This window comes from Marmota marmota, unplaced genomic scaffold (assembly GCF_001458135.2).
Source record: "Marmota marmota marmota unplaced genomic scaffold, marMar, whole genome shotgun sequence".
Taxonomy (NCBI): Eukaryota; Metazoa; Chordata; class Mammalia; order Rodentia; family Sciuridae; genus Marmota; species Marmota marmota.
The window spans coordinates 2,271,594-2,298,452 of NW_025999897.1; the positions used below are offsets into that span (position 1 = coordinate 2,271,594).

A 26,859-nucleotide genomic window follows, 5' to 3' on the forward strand; every position below is an offset into this window, starting at 1 on the left:
CAAAAAAAAAAAAAAAAAAAAAAACAGGACTTAAAGAGAGTGGTAGGGCACATGGCATAACAGAACTACCTTGCTTAGGATGAATCCTAGTTCTAGTACTTAGTTACTAAACACCTCAATTTCCTTATCTGTAAAATAGGGATACCTGTACTTTTCTCTCATAGGGTTTTTGGAGAAATAAATGATAAAAATAATGAGACAATGCATATAAAATTTTCAACATATGATAGTTTCGCTAAAACTAGTAGCCCCTATTAAACCAATTTAATTTTTATTTTTTTTTTGCAGCACTGGGGACTGAACTTGAACAGGCTAGGCTCTACCACTAAGCTACACACCCAGCCCTGTGTGTAGCTCCCATCTTAATAAAGGGAATACAAGAACAAAGTACATAGATGAGGATGGCCTGAATAAAGAAGAGGATTCTTGTCCAGAAATTAGAAGACAAGGCAGGAAAAAGCAGATGGGGTCTACATTATGGAGAGACCTGATGCTAACCCAAATTCTGAATTTTAGAACACAAGCTGGGAGTCCCTCAGTCTTGCACTGACAAGGAGCAACTGTGTTACACATAATAGATGGACAGAAGACTGGAGGGTGAAGAGATGAGACGACAGTCCTGCTTAGAAGTTCCAGAGATCAGGGCTGGGGTGGTGGCTCAGAGGTAGAGTGCTTGCCTAGCATGCATGAGGCACTGGGTTCGATCATCAGCACCATGTAAAATAAAACAAAATAAAGGTATTGTGTCCACCTATAACTAAAAAAAAAAAAAAAAAAAAAAAAAAAAAAAGTTCCAGAGATGAAAAGCATACCAGTAATCCCCAAGATGCACATTGTCCAAGTCCACTGGATTTCCATGCTGTGAAATGTCACTAAGAATTCAATCTGTTACTGCAAAGCTTTCCAGGGTTTCAAATGCCTATAGGCTGATGGACTGTCATTTTACTTCTTTAAGACATCATAGTATGAGCAAGAGAGTAATACAAACAAGTGTTTTAGAAAGATTAATCAATGCAGGATGAAATCAAAGGCTTATTCAAGAATTAGAAAGTTACACACAAATAACTTGAGTATGGTGATAAAGAAAACGAATTAGTGTGGTAATTAAGAAATTAAAAAGAACGGGAAGACTAAAAGGTATAATAAATTTGAAGAAAAAAGGCAAAGAACTTCTTAACTGATTGGAGTTTAGTTACCCTTAGAAGCTGGCATCGGAGGTCCGAGGACTGCTATGTGATCTCGATCCAGGACAGTGAGTGCGATACCACTTCGAGAATTATCAGACACAACAGCTTTAAGCAATTGTGATTTAACTACCCTCTGATTTTTTTCTGTGTCACTTGGATATATTGGTATCAAGCTTTCATATATACATCCATCAGAGCCTGTTGGAAACAAGTATTAGTGGTTCATAGGGTAAAGGATAGTTCTTTATCTGTTATAATTTAATGTACTAGGTTGTTCCTAACATTTTAACAATTTGATAAATAATCCATCATTCTGTGCTTTCCCTTAAAAAATAACTACAACCTTCAAATGGGGAGAGGGGTATTAGTAATAATAATAATAAAAAATCACAGTAAATAATATTATAATGTTATAATAATGAAGAAATAAAAACTGAAAATAGGGCTCAGCAGTAAGGCAGATGCCTAGCACATGCAAGGCCCTGCGTTCCATCTTCATCACCACATAAAAATAAATAATAAAATAAAGGTATTATGTCCAACTAAAAAACAAAACAAATCTGAAAACCCATGTAATAATTTAAAATATGGGGAGAGGTCTACCAGGAATAAAGACAATCTAGTCAATAAGAGATATCCCTGATTAGGAAAAATGATTTTTTTTTTTTTGGTCCTGAGAATTGAAGCCAGTGCCCCACCATCAGAATATTAATTGAGGGGCTGGGGTTGTGGCTCAAGTGGTAGAGTGCTCGCCTAGCACGTGTGAGGCACTGTGGTTCCTCAGCACCACATAAAATATTGTATCCACCTAAAAATAAATACTTAAAAAGAAAAAAAAATATTGAGATCTAGTTTTTTTTTTTAAATTTAATATTTATTCTTTAGTTGTAGTTGGACACAATACCTTTATTTCATTATTTTTATGTAGTGCTGAGGATTGAACCCAGCACCTCGCACATGCTAGGCAAGCAGTCTACCACTGAGCCACAACCCCAGCACAAATTAGAGTTTCTGTTACTCAAGTACCCTTAAAGCTATATGAAATTGCTGTTTTTTGTAGGTCAGTTCTTTTTTTTTTTAATTATTATTATTAGCTGTTCAAAACATTACAAAGCTCTTGACATATCATATTTCATACATTTGATTCAAGGGTCAGTTCGAATTTTGGCAATTTCACATGGTTCTAGCTTATAGATTCATATAACTCTTTGGTTCAGACTTCTTTCCTTCAATGTTCATTAAACTAAAACATTAAGTGCATTCCAATGACCTAGAAATGATGAATAAAGAGTGTCTTTTGTATGTATATGGTACTGGGAATGAACTCAGTGACATTCTACAACTAAGCTAAATCCCCAGACTTTTTACATTTTGAGACAAGTTCTTGCTAAGTTTCCTGGGCTGGCGTGGAACTTGCAATCCTTCTGCCTCAGCCTCCCTAATAGCTGGGATTACAGGCATGAATTACCACATCTGGCTTGAAGAGAACCTTTTAAATACCTAGTGAAAACATATGTGGCACTGAAAAACTTCATAAAGATTTAAAATTGCAGCCAAGTATGGAGGCGCACGCCTGTAATCCCAGCAACTTGGGAAGCTGCAGCAGGAGGATCACAAATTTGAGGTCAGCCTTAGCAACTCAGTGAGGTCCTAAGCAACTTAGCAAGACCCTGTCTCAAAACAAAACAAAAAAAGGGCTGGGGTTATGGCTCAGTGGTGAAGCACACCTGGTTTCAATCCCAGGAACCAAAAAAAAAAAAAAAAAAAAAAAAAAAAAGTAAACAAACAAATAAATTCAATTATAATATGGATGTTTCTGAAATATTGCTCTTCCTAGCACCATCACCTTTTCAAAACAACTTGAAAAGAAGCCATCAAGGACTTGAGAGAACACCACAACCACAAAAGGGTTTTCCCTTTTTGCCCTAGAGGCGTAAGACTATGGTTATACTTCAGACCATCACATAGAGGTAGATTCCAAGGTATTATAAAAATCTTTGAAAAAGACATAGGTGACATAGGCCAAGGCTTCTCTGTTAAGTCTCCTTCTGATCCACCTGTCTCAGTCAGTTCAAAGAAAGGCACACTGAATCTGATGGCTGGAAGAGAGTAATAGACCATTCAATGCCACAAAGATACTATATGATCCACTAATTTCTCTATTAAAAAACCTGGGCCTATTATAAGAATAAAAGGAGGTTTTTTTTTCTGTTATTATAGATATCATATCATTATACATTGCTTATGATAAATTTTAAGGCATGAAAGTTATAGAAACAATATTAGCAAACTGTGCTCTACCTGAAGTACTTCAATACCACTCAGAACACAGCACCAACTAATCTAATGCATGGACAAATATAGCCAAGCGCAAAACAAAGAGGAATAAATGCTGTTAATGAAGCACGAAAAGGGAAGTGCCATAAAAGAAAACTGCAAGATTGAAAACTATACACTAACCTATGATATCCTTCTATCTACAATTGCTACAAGTTTAAGGAAAACTCACTTATTGACATCAAAGAGATGAATTTCCGATCCACGTATGCAGTAAAATTCAGTGTAATACATTTTTCTTCTGGTCCAAGTAAAAGTGTATATTTGCTTAAGTTTTGTGAATTGAACATTTGTACATAAGCAAAATAACTTCCATGCTGCAATGAAAGGGAAATGTTATTTTACAAATATTTCTATTTCAACCAACTATATTTAAATATGTTAAAATTACAAGTTGTTGCTCCATTTTTGGGAGTGGGGTGGAGGGGTGGGAATTTAACTCAGGGGCACTCAACCACTGAGCCACATCCCCAGCCCTATTTTATATTTTATTTAGAGACAGGGTCTCACTGAGTTGCTTAGCGCCTCACTTTTGTTAAGGCTGGCTTTGAACTCTCGATTCTCCTGCTTCAGCCTCCTGAGTTGCTGGGATTACAGGTGTACACCACGGCGGCGGTGCCCAGCTTGCCCAGTCCCTTTTTTAATTTTGAGACAAATTAAAAAGTTATTGAGGCTGGCTTTGTGATACTCTTGCCTTAGCCTCCAGAGATGCTGAGATTACAGGCACTCGCCACAAAGTCTGGCTGTTACTCCATTCTAATGACTTTAATGAATACTTAGAAATTTCCTGTCTAATTAAATTAATTATATTAGTGTAGTACATTAAATAAGTATGGAAATAATTCTAACTGTGTGTGTGTGTGTATGAATATATATATATTTTGGTACTGGAGATTTAGCTGAGCAGAGCTCTATCACTGAGCTATATCCCCAGCCTTTTTTGAGACAGGGGTCTAAGTTGCTCAGACTGGTCTTGAATGTGCAATATGCCTGCTCAGTCTTCCCCATAACTGGGATTGCAGGTGTGCAACACCACGCCCAGCTGGTATACTTTTTAGTGTTTAAAAATATTGAAAATATTTAAGACTCTTCTGAGAGAATCACTGAGCTATCATTTTAGTTTTAAAAATAATATAGGTGACTTTAAAAAGTTCACACAATGGACAAAAACTAAAGATGTCACTTACTTTTTCAGTAATAAAAATTAAAGCAGGATGCCTAAATACCATGAAAAACTTTGCCCACCTAAAAAAATTACAAAATAGAATAATCAGTTAAAACATATTATGCATAAAATTTAAGAAAATATCTATTATTTTATTATCTTTTGGAGTCAGAAAGGCACCAAAGAATTCCTAATGCAATGTTTCAAAATATGTATCATAGGTCATAAACAGACATTTCTGTCAAATGCATCTCTGGATTAAACGCAGGCTGAACTTCCCAGATGACAATCTTTTTTTTTTGTACTGGGAATAGAACCCAGGGCCACTCTTCCTTTGAGCTACTTCCCCAGCCCTTTTTAATTTATTTTATGTTAAGACAGAGTCTCACCAAGTTGCTTAGGGACTCATTAAAAGTAGCTGAGTCTCAAACTTGTAATCCTCCTCAGTCTCCTGAATTGCTGGATGACAGGTGTGCCACCATACCTGGCCCCCAAGTGACAACGTGAATTGTAAAGTTTCAAGAAAGAGATGACAGTATGGAGGACTTTCCAAACTTAAATCAACTTCCCCCATCCCCTTTTCTTCAGAATTACTTTTGGGACTAGTGTTCTGAGGAAAACATTGGGATGGATGTTATTTGTCTTTTTCAAGTAATGGAGGGAACTAAGCTACAGGGAAGCTAAATAGGGCTCATAACCAAAGACGGCTAGGTAGTCTGTGGTACCCAAAGATCTTCCCCAAACACAGATGCTCACACCTCAAAGGCATGCAGTCTAAAAATCAAGCTGGTCATTGTTCACTTACTAAGAAAAAGTCTTTGCTTTGAGTAGAAATTTAGTTTCCACCAGGTGGACCTGGAAAAGCAGCAAGTCAACTGAACAGGAAATGTGATGAAATAATGAGGATCAGAGAGATGTGAAATCAAGAAATGTCCTTCTATCACTTGGGCGAGTCATTTTTCCAGTTTTATTCCAGAATCTGGGAAAGCAGAGGTCTTAAAGCACTATCGTGTGCATGTATGAATATGTAGCAACAAATTCCATCATTACATAAAACTAGAATGCACCAATAAAAAAAATGTGAAAAAAATTTCAAAAAAAAATAAAAGAGCACTATTATGACTTCACTTAACAAGCTATACTTTCCTCCAGAGGAAAAGGTTATAACCTGGAAGTCAAGGAATATGAAGCAAAAAGATTTTGGTCTTTGGGGATTATTCATTTCATATTCAAATAACTGACTATCCAAGTTCTCTGTCATTAGAACTGGATGCATATGACTACGGTTTCCTCAATCATCTATGATGCTAGAGGATTTTGGGGAAGTTAGTTTGGTCAGTGTCTTATAAATGTTTTTTTTTTCCCTTTTGTGGTGCTGAGGACCAAACCCAAAGCTTAGTGCATACTAGGCAAGTGCTCTACCAATGAGCTCTAACCACAGCCCTAGGTTACTTTTATTATGTTTATAACCAAAAATGCTTTTAGAACATGGCAAAGAATGTAATAAAAAAAATGCTCAATGCATTTCCATTTTGGTAAAAAAATTCATTTATAAGTATAACTTACTTAATCACTTCTCCATCAGAGATAACAGTTTCAATTTTCTGTTGGGGCTCTGCAAGCAAGGCCTCTAAACCACGAACGGCACCTTCTTTGAACTGCACTACTGGTTCTGTCCCTTGTATTGAGTGTATCCTATATACCTCAGCTGACAACTAGAAAAACATCAAGAACATTTCAATTTTTATTCTAAAGCAATTTACACCTGATGTAGTAGGATAAAACATTATTCTTAAGCTACTGGTTTTCATTTTGATTTAATTTTGTTTTATGACTATGTATAATTCTCATATCAAGTCTATTCAAACACACAATCTGAAGTCTAATTTCTCTGCTCTTATTCTTTCTAATATTTTTTAGTTACAGACGGATGCAATATCTTCATTTATTTATTCATTTTTTAAATTTTATTCATTTTTTAAAAATTTATTTATTTATTTTTAGTTATTGATGGACCTTTATTTTTGTTTATTTTTATGTGGTGCTGAGGATCGAACCCAGTGCCTCGCATGTGCGAGGCAAGCACTCTGGCACTGAGTCACAACCCCAGCCCGCTATGCTCTTATTTTTTTCTACCCCATCACCTTCTCTCTTCCATAAGTAACCATTTTTAATCATTTTTGGCTTACCCATTATGAATACGGGAGGATGGACTAAAATCTGAGTCTACCAAAACCAAAGGTGAAAGGAGATACAAACACAGTTTAACACTGGTGTTAAAGACTGATGCACTGATGCTCCAATTATAACTATAGCCTGAAACCCCAAGAAAATTTAATATCCATATATTAGGTTAAAAAGACCCACTGAGTAAAACTCAAAATCATTTTAGTGCAAAGTAAATGGAAAAAGTAGAGTCAGGGGACAGTACAACTAGCTGAACAGAAGTTTTAAGGTCAAGGCAACAAAGGCATTACATCTTAATTAGCCCTATTGTAAGCCACTCTAAAAAACTGTCAACTATATTTATATTAAACTTTTAGAATTGGAAGGAAGCTTTGAGATCAATCTCATTTGAAAGCCTCATTTTATCAGTAAGAAAACTTAATTTAACATACTTTAATTCATTGGTAGAAAAGATACATATATAGTCGTTTTTAAAAAATATTTGTTTATTTTTTAGTTACAGGTAGATACAATATGTTTATTTTATTTTATGTGGTGCTGAGGATAAAATCCAGTGCCTCACACATGCTAGGCGAGTGCACTACCTCAGAGCCACAACCCCAGCCCTCTAGTCATGGTTTTTTTTTACAGGTCACTATTAAAGGTCTATTCTATCTATTCTAAGAAAGTACACAGGAAGTTTACTTGTTTTCATGAAAGACACACCCCAAACATCCAAACTCAGGGAAATAAGTATAATCACTCATGAATTAAATTATCAATCCCATGGGATAATAAAGTTTATATTTTCTAACCTATAACATGAGTTGGAGTATGTTATCAAAACATAAGATAACAAAAATGAAAAACCAATTGCAACCTTAGGCTTACTTTCTCAGAGGCATTAATATAAATAACATATACTATATTATGAAGATTTTATGTCACCAATAAGCTAAGTAAATATTTTGGAAAATCCAAAGACTTACTGTGGCTTTAAACACTTTATCCAGGTTTACATCTTCATTATTCCATATTCTCAAAACCTTAAATCAAAGCATACAGTTAAAAAGTATCCCATTCTCTATTTACATATAATAACCACAAATAGTATATCAATATTTGACTTGTGTTGTATATATTATTATATGCAAGTTTTTAAACTCACCTTATTATCATGTACAACAATATACTCGCCAGTCTGAAAGTTGCACACAGCTGGACATGTTATAACTTGACCTTGTTTCACTGACCAGCTGCCCAAGGGTTTCTGATCTGAAACCTAATGAAAGTAAGATAAAAAATAATATTCAAGAAGATATTTTTCAGACATTAAAAACAATTAGACTTTCAAAAAATAAGCCATTGTAATGACAATATTTGACAAATTTCTTTTTTTTTTAAATATTTATTTTTTAAGATGCGATCATGCTACCACTTGAGCCATATCCCCAGCCCCTGACAAATTTCTTAAGATAAAAAAATAAGCAGTCGGGGCTGGGGATGTGGCTCAAGCGGTGGCGCGCTGGCCTGGCATGCGTGCCGCCCGGGTTCGGTACTCAGCACCACATACAAACAAAGATGTTGTGTCCGCCAAAAACTAAAAAATAAATATTAAAAAAATTCTCCGGCTGGGGATGTGGCTCAAGCAGTAGCATGCTCGCCTGGCATGCGAGCGGCCCGGGTTCGAGCCTTAGCACCACATACAAAGATGTGTGTCCACCGAAAACTGAAAAATAAATACTGAAATTCTCTCTCTCTTTAAAAAAAAAAAAAAAATTCTCTCTCTCTCCCTCTTTCTTTAAAAAAAAAAAAAAGCAGTCACAGACATATACTGTAGGATTTCACTCATATGAAGTATCTAATGATAACTGATAAAGACAGAGGAATGATGGTTGCCAGGGGCTGGTACAGTGAATGGAGGGATAAAATTATTATAGGTACAGAGTTTGTTTTGTTTTTTTGGTACTGTGGATTGAACTCACGGACACTTTTACCACTGAAGTACATCCCCAGCCCTTTTTATTTTTTGAGACAGGGTCTCACTTTGCTTAAGGCCTTGCTACATTGTTCAGACAGGCCTTGAACTTTCAATCCTTCTGCTTCAGCCTCCCTAGTCCCAGGGACTACAGGCATGCATCACCCTGCCAGGTGAGATGATAAATTTTGTCTTTTACCACGATTAAAAATTAAATGAAAACATAAAATAACTACATTACTAAAGTGAAAAATAAAGTACATTAACACTGCTAATTAATACTAATTAACATTTACATTTAAAATTTTATTTCACTATGGGTCTAAACAGGGACATCTTAAATTAAGCAAGGATCACTAGAATCAGGTCCATTCAATTCCGACCAGCCAATACAAATTCACTGGATAGCTGAGGTAAAGACCAATAGAGTAACCAAATGCGTCTAAACAAGCAGTACAGGGAATTTTGTCACCCTGTCCCCAAACTTCAGAGCAGACAGCTAACTTTTAAATGACAGGGAAAATTATGTTCAGCAGCCTACATAAAAATAACTACTTTCTACAAATCACCCAAACCAAGGTTAGGTGTGCTGCCAATCAGGGAAAAAAGGGGGTGGGACCTGCGACTTCCTGGGACTCTTCTCTGGGATTAGTAGCGTGAACCAATTGCCCACAAACTACTCGAAATTAAGATTCTCACCAGGCCACCAAGAAAGCTAGGCCTCTTCAATGGCCAAAGAACCCCTCATCCCAAGGAATGGGGATGAAGTGGACAACCCGGAGTCCTGCAGGGACTGGACAATCCTGAGGCAATCAGGAACAGCACCTATTAAGAGTTCACTTAAGAGTTTTCTTTCTTAATCTAGTTTATTAAGAAAAATTCGTGTCCCAGCCTGTCAGCGTCCTCATCTGACGCCCAATCGCCCCAGGACCCCTCTGCGGGCAGCAGGGTGACAGACTCCCCAGGAGGGAATCTTGGCCGGGACACCTCTGGGAGACTCGCAGGGAAAACACAGGTTCCTTCCTTTCCCCGTGTCTCCCACGTGCACTGAGACGCTCCGCCACCAGCAACTCGGAAATTATGCCCTTCTCTACCAAAAACCCCAGTCCAGCCAGATTCTAGACCTCGCTCGGGGTCCCAGGCAGGCTGACCGGATCTCCGCTCCCGCGCTTCCCAATCTTTTTTGAAGCTGAGAAACCCGAACTTAAGGCTCCTTGCTCAGAAAGGGGCGAGACAGCAGCCGGGGCGCTCCTGTCGCCCTCACCTTATACAGGATGACGGTCCTGCTGCTGTCCGTCACTAGAAACTGGTCAGTTTTGTCGCTCGGCTCCACACCTAGGACTCCATTGGGCCCGGCGCCCAGGGCTCCCACGGACAACGTGAATTCTTCTTCCAGGGCTGCCATTTTGGTCAAACCTAAGGACGGCCGCGCATCCCTCCCGGCAGGCCTCGCGCTTTCTCTCGCGACACCGAAAGGGGCTAAAGGGGCGGGCGCTCACCAAACCTGAAATCGGCTCGCGCGGTCTGCGACCCCTAGCGGGCCAAACCGGAGTTCCGAGCCGAATGACGCCAGGTGGGCGGGGCCTGGACTTTGCGCCTGGGCCCGCCCCCAGAGACACGCCCCCTGGGGTCCCGGATATGCTCTAGGCGGGGTAGTCTTGCCTATTGGGTATTGAATCAGCTGTGCGCCAGTGTGCTTGTGAACATTGGAGGAGTTTAGAAAGTGGCTGAATGTGAATAAACTAGATTAAGAAAGAAAACTCTTAAGTGAACTCTTAATAGGTGCTGTTCCTGATTGCCTCAGGATTGTCCAGTCCCTGCAGGACTCCGGGTTGGCTGTGTCTCAGCTTGTTCCCCTTGGCAGGGGCGGGGAAGTCTCCCCACTTTACGAGATTTAAAAACTATTTAATGAAAAAAGTGAAGTTGAAAGGCCCCTGGGCAAATTTTGTTATTTATTTATTAGAATTTTTTTCTTTTTTATTGGTGTATTATAATTATGCATAATTCTGGAATTTGTTGTTACGTATTCGTACGTGCACACAATATATAATTTGATTCCTTTCATCACCCAGTACCTCCCTTTTCCCTCCCTTCCTCCTTCACCCTGGTCCCCTTCCTCTACTGGTCTCCATCCCCCTGCCTCTTTTCCACCCTTTCTCCTCTCTGGCTTCCACGTATGAGAAAAAACATACACTTCTTGATTTCTGAGTTTGGCTGCTTTTACTCAGCATGATCTCCAGTTCCATCCATTTACCAGCAAATGACATAATTTCATTCTTCATTATGGCTGAATAAAATTCCTTTTTTGGGGGGACTGGGGTTGTGGCTCAGTGGTAGAGCATTTGCCTAGCTTGTGTGAGGCACTGGGTTTGAGTCTCAGCACCCCATACAAGCAAATAAATAAAGATCCATCAATAACTAATAAAAAAATTTTTTTTTAAAAAAATACCATCATGTACATATACCACATTTTCTTTATCCATTCATCTGTTGACAGACACTGAGGCTGATTCAATAATATATGAATTCTGCCAATATAAACAGAGGTCTGCGTGTATTACTATAATATGCTGACGTTAATTCTTTTTTTTTTTTTTTTTTTATACTTATTTATTAGTTTTCGGCAGACACAACATCTTTGTTTGTATGTGGTGCTGAGGATCGAACACGGGCCGCACGCATGCCAGGCGAGCGCGCTATGGCTTGAGCCACATCCCAGCCCTGACGTTAATTCTTTAGAATAAATACCAAGGAGTTGTATTGCTGAGTCATATTGTGGTTTCATTCCTAGTCTTTTGGGAAATCTTCATACTGATTTACATAGTGGTTGTACTAATTTAAAATCTCACTAACAATCTAAGTGTTCTGGTTTCCCTACATCCTCTCCAGCATTTATTGTTATTTTTAAACTTAATGGCTGCCATCCTAACTGGAGAAAGATGAAATCTTGGTGTAGTTTTGACTTGCATTTCTCTAATTGCTAAAGATATAGTATATTTTTTCATAATTTTTTGGCCATTTATATTTATTTCTTCTTTTGAGAAGTGTCTAATTCTTTTGCCTGTTTATTGATTGAGCTATTTGTTTTTTGTGGTGGTAAGTTTTTTTTTAGTGTTTTAATATATTCTGAACATTACTCCTCTGTAAGAAGTGTAGCTAGCAAATATTTTCTCTCATTCTCTAGATTCTGTCTTCACAGATATAACCTTGTTTGTTATGCTGTGATGCCCTGGGCAAATTTTGGCCAGGAGAAATTTGTGTTTTTAAGATATGCTTGGGTGTGTCCAAAAATAAAGAATCATGCTAAGGTATGTGTGGGTAATTCAATCAATTATGTAAAAAATAAAAACAGGAAAAATAGGGCTGGGGCTGTAGCTCAGTGGCAGAGCACTTGCCTTGCATGTGTGAGGCACTGGGTTCAATCCTCGGCACCAGATAAAAATAAACAAAATAAAGTCATGCTGTCCATCTACAACTACAAAAAAATGTTTTTGAAGTAGAAAAAATAGATAGTAGCAGGGTACTGGTGGGGCACATCTGTAATCCCAGCAACTTCAGATTATTTTGAGACAGGGTTTCATAAATTGCCCAGACTGGCCTCAAACTTGCACTTGTGATTCTCCTGCCTCAGCTTCCCGAGTTGCTGACATTATAGAAGCTTGCCACTGCGCAAAGCCAAGTCGTTTTTTTTTTTTTTTTTAAGTGACCAAGGAATTTGATGTTGAAATTTGTGGTCCCTTTGTTAGTGGGAGAAGCGATTCTTCCTGCATTGAGATTCAGCACAGACATCATGGACAGACATCGTGGTCTCTGTGAAATCTTCCTTTTCCTCCCATCACAATCAGCCCCTCTATTGAATCTATTTGGTACATACTTCCCTTATTTGGGGGTTCAGCCTAGTATCCTTCTCCTCCATAAGTCTTCCTTGACTCTCTGAGACAATTTAATCCCTGACTTTGGAAACCAGTGCTATTGCAACATGTATCATCTGGTTCTGGTACTGATGATAGCATTGGAATTATGCTTTCCTTTTCCAGTTTGAAGACACTGAAGCAGAGGTTCTCAAATTTAGAGGTTCAGGACTCCTTTACAGTCTTTTTTTTTTCTTTTTCTTTTGTACTGAAGATTGAAACCCCGAGGTACTTTACCACTGAGCTACATTCCAGTCCCGTTTATTATCTATTTATTTTTGGTGGTGCTGGAGATTGAACCCAGGACCTTGTGCATGCTAGGCAAGCACTCAAGCATTCTACCAACTGAGCTATATCTCCAGTTCCCCTTTTTATTTTTCATTTTTAGACAAGATCTCACTAGGCTGCTTAGGGCCTCATTAAATTGCTGAGGCTGGCCTTGAACTTGAGATCCTCCTGCCTCAACCTCTTGAGTCCCTGGGATTACAGGTGTGAGCCACCAAGCCAAGCTCTTAGAAATTATTGGGTAATTTTCATGGGTTGTATCTCTAGATATTTACTGTATTACAAATTAAGACTAGAACAAGAGCATATATTGATTATAAAATAATAAACTCACTACATGTTAACATAAACACCACTTTTATTAATGAAAAATACTTTTAAAAACAATGTAGTGTGAAGGGTAGCATTATTTTACATTTTAAAATACTCTCTTCAATGTCTGACTTAAAAAAGATAACCAGATTCTCTCATCTGCTTGTGCAATCAATCCATCTTGGTATTGTGTTGGGTAGCTTCTGGATAGTTCCATGGCACACAGAAAAAGGGAAATAACATCTGAATATTGTTATGAAAACAGCTTGTTGGACTGGGGTTGTGGCTCAGCAGTAGAGCACTGACCTAGCATGTGTGAGGCCCTGGGTTCGATTCTCAGCACCACATAAAAATAAATAAAACAAAGATATTGTGTCCAACTACAACTAAAAAATAAACATTAAAAAAAAAAATCTAGCTTGTCTTTTTGGACCCTCTGAAAGCATCTCTGCATTCCCAGAGGTTCCTGTACACTTTGAGAAGTTCTATACAAATACTTGCACTGAAGAGTAGTGCAGGAATCAAGGTAACCTACCTGGGATGGAAGGGTTCAAAGCTCCTTAGTTTGCAAAAAAGGTAAACTGCAAACTTTCTTGAATCTTTGACCCTCAGTCAGGTGCAAGATCCCTGAAGGAGTCTAGTGGAAAGAAGAAGTGGGAGGGCTACCACCCAAGAAGTGAAGGCTGAGCCCTGTCCTCTGATGCTTAGGACATCTTAGGACAAGGAAAAGAACAGCTTGAGAAGCTTGCAACAGAACATTTTATGTTTGCTAAGAACTGGAGCAACCCTTGATTCATCTCTAGCCCTGGAAAAGGTTAACAGGAGGTAAATTCAAAAATTTTTCCTTTTCTTCTTTCTTTCCCCCATTCATTTTCATTCTTTCCCTCTCACCCCAATGGCTGTTAGGGATTGAATTATCTTCCTCTCCTGCAAATTCATATGTCGAAGCTCTAACCCCCAGTACCTTAGAACCTGACCGTATTTGGAGTCAGGGACATTAAAGAAGTGATTAAGGTAAGTGAGGTCCTTAGGTGAGCCCTAAGGCGATATGGTTGGTTTTGTTATAATTAAAGATTGGGGAGAAGGCAGCAGGTCCAAGCCAAGGAGAGAAGCCTCAGGAGAAACAAACCCTAATAAGGTCTTTTTTTTTTTAATATTTATTTTTTTAGTTTTCGGCGGACATAACATCTTTGTTTGTATGTGGTGCTGAGGATCGAACCTGGGCTGCACACATACCAGGCGAGTGCACTACCGCTTGAGCCACATCCCCAGCCCCTTAATGAGGTCTTGATCTCAGACTTTCAGCCTTCAGAAAATAAATGCTTGTGTTTTAAGCCACCTGGTCTGTGGCACTTTGTTTTGGCACCTGGACACGCTAATACAATAGGTGACACATTCGCAACATCTCGGACATGAAAAACGGTGCCCAGCACCTTCCTACCCCTATCTCTAGCCACTCTGTTCTCCCTGGAGAGGACAATTTAAATAGATGTCGCACACGCACAAGTCATAGATGTGTGTATGTTTTCTGTGCCCTCCCTTTAGGTAAATGGCAGCATGGCAGATCCATTGTTCTGCTCTTCGCTTTATTTATTTACTTATTTAGGATCTTGAGGCCCAGCTTTCACAGCCCGTATTCATACTGAAAACCAAGATCAAGGGAGCTTTTGCTTTTCTGCCCCACAGGAAATTTCTGTCCTCCCTGAGCTTGCCTTAATGCTGTTTGCTTTTTTTTTTTTTTTTCACTTTATGGACTGTAAGAGACCTGTGAATGACGTAGATCATTCCATCCAAATGTGAAGAATTTTCTCATCTTGCTTTATTCATGAATAATAGTAGGGAATTGATTTTTGATAGTTTTTGGATTTCATGAAATATTCAAGTTAGATATTGATTAAGTGGTGGGTTCAGGAAAATGTGAGTTGTTTTGACGCTTCACAACAAAAGGAGAACAATATAAAGCTCAGAGGGGGAAAATAAAATATCTGTGAGTGAATAGACAATATGTGTATATGTGATATTGAGTTAGGATGGCCTAGGGGACTTTTTTGTGCATATATGTTAGCGGGGGTTGAACTCAGGGTTTCACACACGCCAGGCAAGCGCTCTACCACTGTGTTCCATCCCCAACCCATTTTTTAAAAATATGAGACAGGGTCTTGCTAAGTTACTGAGGCTGGCCTTGAATGTGCAGTCCTCCTGCCTCAGCCTCCTGAGTAATTGAGATTACAGGCATGCACCACCACGCTCAGTGAAAGTATGTCTTTTGAGTAGCAATGTGAAGGAGGTGAGGAAGTTCATTATGTGGTTAGCTGGGTCAAGAGCATCCTTAGCAACCAGCACAAACGCCTTGGGGTGCAAATAGATTCATTACAAGGTTATTGTAGTTATCCAGGTGAAGGAGGATGAGGACACCATCCTTCTACCTTGTCTAAGCAAGCCTACTTGTTTTCTTTTACCTTGGTTTACATTTGTTCGCTCACATATCTAGTCTCCCTCTCTATGTCATAAGCTTCTTGGGGGAAGGGGACCCCTGTCTGTCAGAAATATCTGCACATCCCCATTACCTAGTATTTACTACATATTATCACAAATGTATTCTGTGTTTGTGTGTTTCTGAGGATTGAACCTACGGCTTTGCACTTGCTAGGCAAGTGGTCTATCACTGAGTTACATATTCAGCCCCTCAAATATACTTTTTGATCTAATGAATGACCTTACATTTTTGTATTCATGGCAACAGATATTTTTCCTGACCCAAACAAGGGATTTAATGTGTTTGTGGGGTAAATTGCTCTTCATTGCCAACCATGGTAATGGATAGAATACGGTGATGGATACATGTGTTAGGGTACAGTACGGCTTTCTGGTTGAGAAGGCTGCATTGACATGTGCATATCCTTCTGTGAATTTGAGTCTAAGTTTGGTAAACTATTAAAGGAGATCGTAATCTTTTCTGGAAAGGACACCAGCAGTAATAAGGGATCTGGGAGTTTCCTGAAAGCTAAACTAGGAATAGGTCAAAGTGTTCCCTTTCTAGTATGTGTCCATCAAGCTCCAAAGAGCAAGAACAGGGCTTGGCTATTCATCACTGATGAGAGACATGTAAGGGCTGGTCTTTAAAGGCAGCTGTGACCCTGTGCATTTAACTCCATGCTGTGGATGTTCTGTCTCGGTTATTTGTCATGTTTATGCGACTTGGCTGCCTAGCTGAGAAGACTGTGGGAAGGTACTGCCTCTCACATTCATTTCCTAGAATAGAAGCAGGTGACAAATATACAATGAACAGTCTAATTATATAACGGGTAGGAAGGGATGCCTGCTCATCTTCAAGAAGGAGGATGTTGCTCGGTACAGATTTGTCGTGGAAGGTGGAGTGATGTTTACCATCGCGTGAGTCGGGTACAGTAAGTGTTTTGTCAAAGGAGTATTCATATTCTGCGAAGAAAGTGGAGGGTAGCTGTGTGGATGCCATCAAGACTTCCTATCATGTGAAAATTGTCGTGGTTCTTAAAGAAGGTCTAAGATGCTCTGAGATATGGTTATTTTTTCTTTTCTTTCTTTCTTTTTTTTTTGATACTGGGGATTGAACTCAGGGACACTTGACCACTGAGCCACATCCCCAGCCCTATTTTGTATTTTATTGAGAGACAGGGTCTCACTGAGTTGCCTAGTGCTTTGCTTTTTGCTGAGGCTGGCTTTGAACTCGCAATCCTCTTGTCCCAGCCTCCGGAGTTTTAGAATCTCAAAACATCATGGAAGTAAATGCTCGGTCCACAGCAAGGAATTGAGCAACATTACCAAAATTTAGGCAGACACTTCTGACAATGGTTTCTCTTTTATCAAAAGCTCTGTCTTTGTTCCCAGTGCCAATCCAAATAATGAGGGCAAGGTTTTTGAGAAAAAAGGGAAAAGAAGTTTAATTAATTTGTTAGCAAATGAGAAGAGTAGCAGAGGAATGTCTCAAGAGCTATTATTCCCTTAGGAGGGGAACCAAGGACTTTTATAGGGGAAATTTAAGACTGGGCTCTAGGTGTGCCTTTCACAAGGCAAGATTCACATTCAGATGGTGTGCGTGACATGCCCCTTTGCTCCAACCTGCTGGCTGCCCAGGTCTGCTTGTCTTGGGGACACAGATTCCTTTACTCTTTTTTTTTCAGTTGTAGATGGACAAATACCTTTACTTTATTTATTTTTATGTGGTGCTGAGGATCAAACCCAGTGCCTGACAGAGCAAGGCAAGCGCTTTACCATTGAACCCAGCCCCAGCCCAGGTAGGATTCCTTTACTCTTGTGGACGGTGAGTGGAAGGACAGAATAACCTGGTGTGGAATGGGAGGAAATTAATCTTGTTTTCCCTGTGGTTGGGGAGGTGGAGAAGGAGAGGAGGAAGAAAAAGAAAGGGTCGGTCAGTTTTACAATAAACCACCAGCAGAGGAGTGGTGAGGCTCATGCTAACATGAAGGGAACCCCAGTCCATCTCCACAGCAAAAATTAGACAGGGAGAGAACCTGAGACCTTTCCTCATATTTTGGGGCACATACTTCAACCTTCCCATGATTGGGAGGCTAGTGCCCTCTCCTAATCATGCCAACCCTCAGTATCTATATCTAGATTTTTTTTTCTCTTGTATTGGGGATTGAACCCAGGGCCCTGTGCATGCTAGGCAAGCACTCTATCCCTATGTTGCATCCCAGACCCTTTTAAAAAATTCTATTTTGAGCCAGAGGTGGTAGTGCACACCTGCAATCCCAGTGACTCAGGAGACTGAGTCAGGAGGATCCCAAGTTCAAGGCCAGCTTAGACAATTTAGTAAGACACTGTCTCAAAATAAAAAACAAAATTGAAAAAAAACGACTGGAATGTAGCTCAGTGTCAGAGTGCTCCTGGGTTAAATCCTCAGTACCACGATAAAAGAAAAAAATTTATTTTGAGCCATGGTTTCACTAAGTTGCCCAGACGTGGCCTACTTGTGATCCTCCTGCCTCAGCCCCCAGAGCTGCTGGGATTACAAGCATGTGCCACTGCGCCTGGCTGTGTTTCATTTTTTGAGGAAATGCCATGCTGTTTTGTACAACGGTTGCACTATTTTACATTCCTCTTGGTAGAGCGCAACGGTTCCGATATCTTCACATCTTGATGTCATTCGATATTTTCTGGTTATTTTTGTTTTGTATCTGTTGTGCTTAATAACAGCCAACCTAATGAGCGTGTGTTTGGAATTTGAAGTCATGCAGATGTTTTTTTTGTTTTTGTTTTTGTTTTTCCTCTGCAGGAAATCAAACCAAGGGCTTTGTGCATGCCAGCCAAGCACTTGACTTCTGAGCTGTGTTCCCAGGCCTCAGAACTGAATTGTAACAGGAGAGGTCTGAGGGAGGAGACCCCTTGGCTGAAGAGTTGGGGGTGGGTGGGCAGGGTATTGTGTCCACAACAGCCCTACAATCTTCAAGAACAACCTGTCATCTTGAGGGGTCCAGCCTGGATTTTGAGGGTCCCTGAGCCATGATCAGAGCTTCGGAGAAGTGGCAGTCAAAAGCAGCTCAAGAGAGCACAGCTGGGCTGGGGCTGGGGCTCAGCGGTAGAGCCTGCCTAGCACGTGAGAGGCCCTGGGTTCCATCCTCAGCCCTGCATGTAAATAAATAAAGTAAAGGTCCATTGACAACTATATATATATATATATATAAATGCAGCACTGGCTGTCAGAAGTGGTTCCCAGTCGTGGGCTGAGGATCAGGCTTGGGTCAGCAGAACAGGTCTTTTGATGGAAGCAGGACCCACTGATGCTTCCTCTCCCTCACGTCCCAGGCCCCCACTGTACCAGTGCCTTCATTCCTTCCACAAATAATGGTGAACACTTCGGAGCTGTGGTCTCACCAGAGGACACAGGCCAGGTTCCTATTCCCAGAGCTGCTGTCAGTGGGGTGGGGTGGGGGCAGCGTGACACATGAGGATGACACCCTTGCCCTGAGATCTGATGGACAAGGAGGAGGCAGGTGAGGGGAGAATGGAAGGCGATGGTGCTGAGAGGGGGCGGGAGCTTGATCATCCAGGGCCTTCCACTAGACAGGGTAAGGAGTGGGCACTTTATTCCAAATGAAGTACAAAGTCCTTGAAGGGTTTTTTGTTTTGTTTTGTTTTTGATACCAGGGGTTGAACTCAGGGGTACTCGACCACTGAGCCACATCCCCAGCCCTATTTTGTCTTTTATTGAGAAACAGGGTCTCACTGAGTTGCTTAGTGCCTCGCTATTGCTAAGGCTGGCTTTGGACTCGCGATCCTCCTCTCTCAGCCTCCGGAGCTGCTGGGATTACAGGCGTGGGCTGCCACCGGCCTTGAAGGGTTTTAAATTCAATCTGATTTCTGTTTTGAAAAGATGCCCCTGGCTCCTGAGTGAAGGGTGGTTCACCGAGGAAAAAAGTGGGAACAGAACAGGTTTTAGGCTCCAGTATTCAGATGGATACACGTGGTGGTTGCTCGTGGTGGGTGGTCATAGTGGAGGGAGGAAAAGGTGGACTAATTCAGCGAGCAATCTGGAGGTGACATCCACCAGATGGCGGATGGATCCAGTGTGGTGGTGACAGAGAGTGGAATCAAGGACCAGTTCTGCGCATTTGCTTTGAGTGTCAGGTGGATCCGAGTGTTTTTTACTGAAATGAGAAGTCAGGGCAGGCGAGGAGGGTTTGCAAAGGTTGGTTTGGCGAGGTTGGAGTCAGATTTCTGTTTTGGTTGTGTTAAGTTTGAGATGCCAAATAATTGGTCACCTATATGATTCTAGAATTTTTATATCACCAGGCAGGTGACATAGATTGTGCATCATAGGCTCATGGAAGGCATTTTTTTAATTTTTTTTTTTAGTTGTAGATAGACACAATATCTTTATTTATTTATTTTTTATGCAGTGCTGAGGATCCACCCAGTGCCTCACACTCCCAAGGCAAGGGTCCTACCACTGAGCTACAGCCCCAGCCCATGGAAGGCATTTAAAATAGGATTGCAGTAGACTCTGTCTTCTAAGCCTGGCGCAGCCTATCCACCTCTCTCCTATCCCAAACCCTTTCCTCTTACCATGGAGATTGCTCCCTGGCCTCCCTGTACTGGGTTTGCTTCCTCACCATCTGTAGCCAGTGTGATTGATTAAAAGTTCTAATGAGATTTTGCCACTTCCTGCTTACAATCCTTTGATACCTTGTTCTCAGGATGAACAAAGTCAAATCCTTACCTCGATCCACAAGTAGGGTTGCCAAATTACAGGATGCCCACCTTTTCCTATCTCTGAGTTTCAGATAATATATATATATATATATATATATATATATATATATATATATATATATTTACTTTCTAAGTAGGTTCCATGCAGTTACACATTGTTTATGTGAAGTGCAACTGGCATCCTGTGTTTTTATTTGCTGAGTCACAAGAGCTGGGTAAGATCCATCCCCTACCACTCTTTTCTGGCTCATCTCTCATCAGATATCCCTTGCCTTCTGACTCAAGCTGTATTCTTCAGAGTGTGGACTAGGCTATGCCTCCTCCTACCCTGGGGCCTTTGCACATGCCATGTCCTTTGCTAGGGATGCTTTAGCTCTTCCTGATTCATCTAATCGCCACTCACCTTCAGGTCTGCTGACCAGTCCTCTTTTCTTTGTGTTACATGCTCTTTTAACATGATGTAACTTTCCTTCATTGACTCTGCACCAAACTGCAATTACATATTTATTTGTGTGACTATATAGTTACTATATTTTCTTTCCTGCCAGACTATAAGGACAGATACCAGATTTGTTTTTGCTCACTTTTATACTGCTTTTCCTCTCCCAGTGTCCAGTTATACATTAGGTACATAGAAGGAAGGAGGAAAGGCAGGAAGAACAGGAGGAAAGAAAGAAAAAAAAAATAGGAAAGAAGGTTCTAGATTATAGAATAAGTTTTATCAGAACCAGAATGAGGAAGGAGGGCTAAAGCAGAAATTGACCCTGTGAACTTATTCATAGGGAGTGCAGAGAGGAATTTCAGGTGAAGGCAAAGCACCAGGTTAGCTGAGAAGAGGGGCAACTCATATTTTGTCTCAATAGTTGGGGGTGGGGCTGATGAAGACATCTGAGGCTTCTAGGAGGTATGGCAAGTGGCATCGGGCAGGGGTAGGTACTGGTAAAGCTTCTTGGTGGCATTGCTGCCTAAGGGAAAGACCAAGTGTGTCTAAGCGAGGCTCCCTGTTCACCTGTGTGGAAGTTGTTCTCCACTCTAGACAGGTTCTTACTCTGTAAGCCCAGCATGAGTAAGTATGAGGGTATGTGTGGATTAAGGACAACCAATGCCCTAAATCACTCCTTCACAACCAGCTTTGCAAATAAATCAGTCCTATTCTTAACCTAAACTTTTAGTTGATTATTATTATTTTTTGGTATGTTAAGATTTATAAATTGCCTAAATTCTGTCTTAGTAATCGAGTAGGAAAAAAACAAGACATTTGTTGCCATCGATGCAAACATCTCCATTTTTCTGTTAAAATTTATTTTGAAGGCAATGCCAATGATGTCTTCATTGGCAAATGTTAGCTACATCTAGATTTTTAAAACCTTGATGTTAATATTTTGAAATAAGGAGAAATGGCAAATTTTGTTTCTCAGTGCTTTTCAATTTACATAGTGTACATAGTGTTTTCATATCAAGAAATTGTTTTTTTTGGAATTAAATTAGATTCGATTATAGTGAAATTAAGTTTATTATCTCCCCCAAAACAGACGGATGACTTCTTGCATCAGTTACATCTACGTAGTAACTATAAAGCAGACCCTTGAGCTGCCCCCAAGTTTCAAAAGAGTTGGAAGTTCCAGAAGTTGGGAGAGTTGGTTATTTTGAACTCAGACCATATTTCCTTAGGGTAATGGTGTTGTGCACAGAAACCAGATTCACAGCTGGGTGATGGACATGCCCCGTGGGGCTGAGATTGATCAATATGGCCTTTCCGTTAGCATTTGAAACCCCAGCGGCCTGGCTCATCCCCAGAACTTTTCCAGAGCCTCACCTTGAGATATGGGGAAACAGCTTCACCTGCTGGGAACTGGAAGAGAAATGGGGGCTCCTACTGTCCAGGGGGGGTGGGGATGCCTGTCCCAGGAGGGAAGGTGGGAGTGGGGTTCCTCGGTGAGGACGCATGAGTTTGGGCGTAGGCATGGAGTCCCGCGGGGCAGCTGGGACGGGGGTGAGGAGCCACTGTGCCCACGGGTCATGTGAGTTGGAGACCACTTATCCGTGGAAAGCCAAAACGCCAAGGCCAGAAATTAGGAAGAATAACATGTGGAATCTCAGAAATATAACCAAGAAACCATAAATGAGGTTAGATAAAACAAAGCAAAGACTGCTTTTTATTTGAGAAGAGAACTGATTTGCAGATTGGGAGACAGGTGCAGTTAGAGGTCAAGTGTCCCATCCAGGGAAAGGAGGATTGAGTTTTAAAGGGGAAAGAAGAGCGGGGCGGGGCGAGGGGCAGTAGGTGTGATGTGGACAGTTTTCAGTTGGCCTTGTTAGGTGTGCAGCTTGTACCTGCACGTGGTCTGTTCACAGGTGAAGCTGTGATCACTGGTTACTAGGGAGCATCACCAGAGGGCTATCAGTAAGCGACAGGTCTTTTGAAACAGCAAGTCAGCAGAAGTCCCCGTAGTTGGAAACTGTCAAAACCCTGCTTCCAGACAGCCATCTTTATCTGCAAGCTTAACAGAGAGACTTGTGTGTAACGTGATCTCAGGCTCACAGGGAAATCTCGCTCCCTCTTGGCCGTCTTAATTTTTACTTCCACTGAGGTCCCTTTGGTGGGTCCCAGTGCTCCCTCTAGGAAGAAAGTCTCCCAGGTTGTCCCTTCAGGGGACTGACACGGTCTCCTTTTTAAACCATCTTTCATTGGTTTTCATCTGAAGTGTCCAGATAGGTGCAGTGGGAATGGGAAGGAGAGAATCTTCTTAAAAACACTTAAAATATTTGATTTATGTTTGGATCCAGATTTGAGAAGTCTGGTTTTACAGATGTGTATGCCTCTCTGCGCACCTTTGGCTTAATTTTATGGAAAAAGGAACCGCTGAAGGGTTTCCGCTGAGGCAAAGGTATTGCTTAGCAAATCCAATTAGCAAAATGTTGGCCTTTCTAGTTTAACTTCTGTGTATTAATCAGATCTGTCTCAAAAGTCCTTCCTCAAGCGTGGAGGGGGTGTCTTATCACGCTAAAAAGCTTTTTCATTTAGATGTAAATCAGACCTACCATATCAGAAAAAAGCTTTTGACATTTTTATATTCGGACAATGCAGGTCATGTTGCTCAATGGAACCTGAATGTAATCCCATTGATCCACCAGGTGATACGACGGATGGAATCCAGGGCCTCACACATGCTAGGCAAGTGCTCTACCCTTGAGCTACATCCCAGAGTTGCCCAGGTTCACCTTGGACTTGCCATCTTCCTGCCTCAGCCTCCTGAGCAGCTGAGATTACAGGTATGCGCCATCATGCCTGGACATTTTTTTTTTCTTTTTTAAATGATCCAAGCACCCTCGTTGAATTTACAGGGATAAAGCATAATTATTTTTACAACTGCCTGCATGGAAATGAAGCGGGTTTCGTGGATCTGACTTCATCTCTGTAGCTCCTTTCAAGTAGAAACACATCACACTTTAAATATTTTTCTTTTCTTGCTACTTGGGATGTTATTAAGGTTTTTTGAAATCCCAAAAAGGACTCAAAAGTTGCATTTCTTATGTTTTCTCTGCAAACATGTTTCTAGAAAAGGCATTTTAGTGTAATTCCCAAGTGCTATTGTTTAGATCTGGAATCTGGTGTGTTAAAAGGCTTGGTCTTCCCAGCATGGTGCTCCTGAAGTGTTGGAACCTTTAAGAGATGGGGCCTCGTTGGAGGAAGTTAGGTCATTGGAGGCATACCCTTGAAGGAGACCTTGGGACCATAAGTCCTTCCTCTCTGTTTCCTGGCCACCATAAGGTGAGCAGGCCTCTTCCTCCATACACTCCCGGGATACACCTTGTCATCAGAGGCCCAAAGCAACAGTGACCATGAGCTAAAATCTATGTGAAAATAAACCTTTTTTTTCTTATGCATTTCTACCTCAGGTATTTTGTCATGGTAGCAGAAAGATGACTAACACACCGACTATTTTTAGTTAGCTCCTGTGGTTGAAAAGAACAGAGATTTACTGAAAATAAACCCCAAATAAAAGGAGTTTCATGTATTGGTGTTCCAGGTAATGTCATCCTGTCTTGTGAGCTACCTGCTGAGTACATAGATCTTCTGTTTTAATTGCCTGTATGCTCTGTCTCTATTTTTCTCATGGTTCTTCATCAGCAGCTTCCACTGCCAGCTGGCAATCTTATTTTTATATACTTACCATTCAGATTTATTATGTGTCACTTGCTATTAACTGGCAGCATTGTTACACTTGAAGAAAGAAGGCTCAGCAAGGTGAAGTGACTTGCCCAATATCACCCAGCATTATAAAATGTCTCTTTTCTAATAATTAGACAATGTCTGCTTATTAATACAGCACATAGTTGGGTAGTTGTTTGTTGGCTCATCAGATTTTTCTCCCATAAAATAAGTCTTTAAAATGTTTAATACCTGCTGTAGCATGGATGAACCTTAAAAACATTATGCTAAATGAAATAAGCCAGACACAAAAGGACTCACACACATACACACACACACACACACACATGTAAGGACCTAAAATAGGCAAATTCACAGAGAAGGTAGAATAGAAGCTATCAGGGCCTAGAGGAGGGGGTGGGATGGGTATTTGTGTTGGGGATGGTGTGTTTCATGGGTAACTTTCCATATGGGATCATGAAAAGGTTTTGGCAATGGATAGTGGCGACAGTTGTACAACACAGCGAATGTACTTAATGCTGCGGACTTGTGCACTGAGGTGGTTAATAGGGTGGATTTTATATTAGGCAAATGTCACTGCTTTGAAAAATAGCCAAAAAACTTTTGAGAGGAGTGAAGAATATGTCAGAGCAGAAAAAACAATTGAGATGATTGTTTGTCTCAGTGAATATTTTCTTTTTTCCAGGGAGGGGTACCTGGGATTGACTCAGGGGCACTTAACCACTGATCCACATCTCCAGCCCTTCTTAATATTTTATATAGGAGCAGGTTCTCGTTAAGTTGCTTAGGTCCTCACTAAGTTGCTGAGGCTGGCTTTGAACTTGGGATCCTCCTGCCTCAGCCTCCTGAGCTGCTGGGATTACAGGTGTGCGCCGCCACTCCTGGCTTTCTTTGATTTGATTTGATTTTTATTTTTTAAAATTTTTAATTTTTTTTAAGAGAGAGAGAGAATTTTCAATATTTATTTTTTAGTTTTCGGCGGACACAACATCTTTGTTTGTATGTGGTGCTGAGGATCGAACCCGGGCCACACGCACGCCAGGCGAGCGCGCTACCGCTTGAGCCACATCCCCAGCCTGCTTTCTTTGATTTTAAAGGTGAAAGTTTTGGGGAGTTGGGAAGTTCGGAAACATTCAGATTCCAAATTAATGTGTGGGCAGGTCTTATACCTGTGCATGTCATGTGTGAGAAACAACCACAGTGCTTCCCTGTGGTGGATTCTCTCTTCCCTGGGATGGCGCTTGCATGGCTTCAGAGAGCGGGATATGCACCCCATTCTCCTTGGTTTGGGGGGCACATATACAATCTAGCATTACATTCTTCCCAAGAAGTTAAGCTGGAGGCTTAGGAAGAAGCCTGGCTGGGGCGCAGCTCAGGGGTAGAGCTCTTGCCTAGGATACAGAGGCCCTGGTTCAGTCCTCAGCACCATGGCTGTGCCTTGTCCTTACCAAGGTCTGCTTGAATGAGAGGTCATAAGCCTTAAAATAACAGCGAGCTCCAATTTGTACTCTGATTCTCTCTTGGTAAGGAGGTCAACAAAGCCCCTACTCTGTGGTTCTCAATATGGCAGTTCCCAGGAAATCCTCAAGTAAAGATGCATTCAGTGCTTGTTTGCACTGAAAATGAGAAAAAACATGACTTAGAATGAAAATAGCTTATTCAATGAAACACAGTTCCTCATGCTCAAGTGAGGCTTTTGTGTCTGTAGTAGCCAGTCAGTTTCTGCAGCTTAGGAAGCTGGAGAAGTCACTTACAGTTTGAAAGAATCAGCACTTCTTTGTGTCTGGGCTTTGCATCATACGAATACCAAATCGGGGTATTTGACCTATTGATACATTAAACCAGCAAAGGACTTCCATGGGAATCGGATGCTGCCAATTGCTCAACAGTTCGAGGATCATGAACTTGTAAATGTGCAAATACTTTCTACTTTTTTAAAAAAATATTTTTAGTTGTAGACGGACACAATACCTTTATTTTATTTATTTAGTTTTATGTGGTGCTGGAGATCGAACCCAGGGCCTCACACATGCTAGGCAAGTGCTCTACTGCTGAGCTACAGCCCCAGCTTTACACACACACACACACACACACACACACACACACACACATATATATATACTGTCTCTTAT

General features: G+C 40.7%; 1 protein-coding gene and 1 pseudogene across 6 annotated transcripts in view; one reads left to right on the plus strand and one right to left on the minus strand.

Moving 5' to 3' along the window:
• Nucleotides 1-10,292, minus strand: part of Nol11 (nucleolar protein 11) — a 24,585-nt gene extending 14,293 nt beyond the window's left edge. For 3 of the 6 annotated variants that reach the window (XM_048798171.1, XM_015504836.2, XM_015504833.2), the window contains exons 1-7: nt 10,098-10,291; nt 8,024-8,137; nt 7,845-7,901; nt 6,256-6,404; nt 4,712-4,769; nt 3,697-3,841; nt 1,197-1,385 (exon numbers count right to left, since the gene is read on the minus strand). In XM_048798171.1, the coding sequence (XP_048654128.1) occupies nt 1,197-1,385; nt 3,697-3,841; nt 4,712-4,769; nt 6,256-6,404; nt 7,845-7,901; nt 8,024-8,137; nt 10,098-10,238 (853 nt within the window). In that variant the 5' untranslated portion in view covers nt 10,239-10,291. Of the gene's footprint in view, nt 1-1,196; nt 1,386-3,696; nt 3,842-4,711; nt 4,770-6,255; nt 6,405-7,844; nt 7,902-8,023; nt 8,138-10,097 lie in introns of all 6 variants that reach the window. The other 3 variants (XM_048798169.1, XM_015504835.2, XM_015504834.2) reach the window with 2 other exon arrangements.
• Nucleotides 10,293-19,891: 9,599 nt separating this feature from the next.
• LOC125615094 overlaps nt 19,892-26,859 on the plus strand; it is an 8,739-nt pseudogene continuing 1,771 nt past the window's right edge.